Source organism: Lactuca sativa, chromosome 3, assembly GCF_002870075.4.
Source record: "Lactuca sativa cultivar Salinas chromosome 3, Lsat_Salinas_v11, whole genome shotgun sequence".
NCBI classification, from domain to species: Eukaryota; Viridiplantae; Streptophyta; class Magnoliopsida; order Asterales; family Asteraceae; genus Lactuca; species Lactuca sativa.
The window spans coordinates 246,111,109-246,113,439 of NC_056625.2; the positions used below are offsets into that span (position 1 = coordinate 246,111,109).

The 2,331-nt window shown below is 35.6% G+C and overlaps 1 protein-coding gene across 1 annotated transcript; it reads left to right on the forward strand.

Annotated features, from left to right (window-relative positions):
• Window positions 1–324: 324 nt before the first annotated feature.
• LOC111883491 (calmodulin-7) lies at window positions 325–2,086 on the forward strand. Its single transcript, XM_023879808.3, has 2 exons — window positions 325–490; window positions 1,647–2,086. The coding sequence occupies exons 1-2, from the start codon at window positions 415–417 to the stop codon at window positions 2,018–2,020; spliced, it is 450 nt and encodes a 149-aa protein (XP_023735576.1). The 5' UTR covers window positions 325–414; the 3' UTR covers window positions 2,021–2,086.
• Window positions 2,087–2,331: the final 245 nt, after the last annotated feature.

The following is a 2,331-nucleotide window of genomic DNA, read 5'->3' on the forward strand; positions in this document are numbered from 1 at the left end:
TTTTTAGGTAAGATAGAGACCAAGCGAGTAACAAAAACAAATAATAGGGACAAAACGCGTAACAAAAACAAACAGTATGGACTTTCCTAGTTAAAAGGAACCAAACGCATAAATTACCCCAAACCATAGGGACCATTCATGTAATTTACTCCTAAATAAATGTTGTAGGACATAGTGAAAGACGTTAAGAAGTAGGAGGACCATTTGAGAAACTTCACAAAAAAAGTTAAAACAATGAGAAGGGCAATATGGTAAAAACGTGGCACGATGGAGGGAGGAAGCATCAGATGCGTCGAGGACCACTCTTTTATATATTCCACAGCCCGCCTCCCCTCACCATAGTCGCTGAGTTGTATCCTCCTCTCTTTCTTCATTCAATTCTGCGAACCCTCTCTTCTCGCTCATTCATCAACAATGGCGGATCAGCTTACCGATGATCAGATCTCTGAATTCAAGGAGGCGTTCAGCCTATTCGATAAGGATGGAGATGGTCAGTATCTAAATTCTCCTTTCCTTTGTTATCTAATCTATTTATCATCTTTTCTCTTTCACCCACTTATATAATTGAATATGTTGCAGCATGACAATCAGTTTAAGAATCGTTATGTTATATCTGATCATCCCCTCTTTCCAGATCTGGTTTTTGATTGTTGATTTTTAAATATCTTTGTTGGTTGACTTTTCGGTCTTTCGATCAATTTTCTGACTTGGAGACGATTTCGATTTGTGAAAAATCAACGATCAATCCGGATTCTTTCCTGAATTATCCCCAATTTCCATCTTCGAAGATGGCTGATTTTCTAGAATTTAAGTGTTTATCGTGTATGAAATGAAAAGGAAAAGGCTTTCGTATCTGTATCTTGTTAGATCTGTTTCGTTTTTAAAGATGATTGCTTTAGGACTTCATGTGCTAGAAGAGATCGTTTCAATCGAATTGCTTATTATGGTTTTGATTATGTGTAGTACCTTAGTGTAAAAAGATGAGAATCTTGTGCATATATTGCTTTTATGTTCTTTAAGTTAGGTGATCGAGTTTGTTACAAACTAACAACCTGTCTCACATGACTATTTGTTTAGAATTCCAAGTCTTGTAAGTATTTTTAGTTGTGTGTTGATAGACCTTTAGAATGATGCTCATGTTTAGCCATGAAGTAAATTAAATTATGTGTACTTGATTCCATTTGCATTTGGACCACAAAAATGGTTCTAGAAATCTAAATTATCAAATTATATTGTGTTTGACATTCATTGAAATGATTTCTCTTTCAAAAAAAAGACATTCATTGAAATGATATTGCAACAAGTGTCAATTTTTTGTCCCACCCGAAAATGTAGGATATGGACTTGCGGTTGTTGTTTTTGTTTATGTTATTATAACCATCAATACACTAATATGGAGAAGATGTGATGGGACATTGACAAACTTTTTAAGTCTGCTCGACTTATCCTATCTTTTTTTGATGGGACATTGTCTGTCAATGTCCCATATTTTTAGTCAATGTCCATAATTTAGGACATTGACTGTGTCAGATGTTGTCCCATCTTTTTGGATGGGACACTGACATGAGATGTTGTCTCATCTTTTTGGATGAGACCATTGATATCATTCTCAGTCTCATCAGTATAATTTATTTTTGTTTGTACAGGTTGTATCACAACCAAAGAACTCGGGACCGTGATGAGATCACTCGGACAGAACCCAACTGAAGCGGAACTCCAAGACATGATCAACGAAGTCGATGCCGACGGTAACGGGACAATCGACTTCCCGGAGTTTCTCAACCTCATGGCCCGCAAAATGAAGGACACGGATTCCGAAGAGGAGCTCAAAGAAGCTTTTAGGGTTTTCGATAAGGACCAAAACGGTTTCATTTCTGCAGCTGAACTCCGCCACGTCATGACCAATCTTGGTGAAAAGTTGACCGATGAAGAGGTTGATGAAATGATCCGTGAGGCTGACGTGGATGGTGATGGTCAGATTAACTATGAGGAGTTTGTTAAGGTTATGATGGCTAAGTGAGTGTTTTTAATATTTTTTAAATTTTAAAAATTGAGTTGAAAAAAGAAAGAAAAAAAGGTTGAAGAAGTCTCTTGTTTGGGTTTTTTTTTTTTTGATTGTGTGTGTTTTTTTTTCTTTTTTTCGTAGTGTTGCGGTATTAACTACTTTTTTTTTTTTTTTTTAATTATGTATTTTGGTTGGTAGGTTGTGTTAGTAGTCTTGTTTTTTTTTTTTTTTTTTGTCTTGATATTGGTTTATAAACCTAGAACGATTTGGAGTACTTTGTTTTGCTATTTATTAATCGAGTCGTTTTAGCCATTGTTATTGTTTCA

Excerpts from the sequence above, each read along its gene's own strand:
- LOC111883491 (XM_023879808.3), top strand. The coding sequence starts at position 415 with ATGGCGGATCAGCTTACCGATGATCAGATCTCTGAATTCAAGGAGGCG. Across the intron at positions 491-1,646 it reads ATTCGATAAGGATGGAGATG|GTTGTATCACAACCAAAGAA; the intron begins GTCAGTATCTAA and ends TTGTTTGTACAG.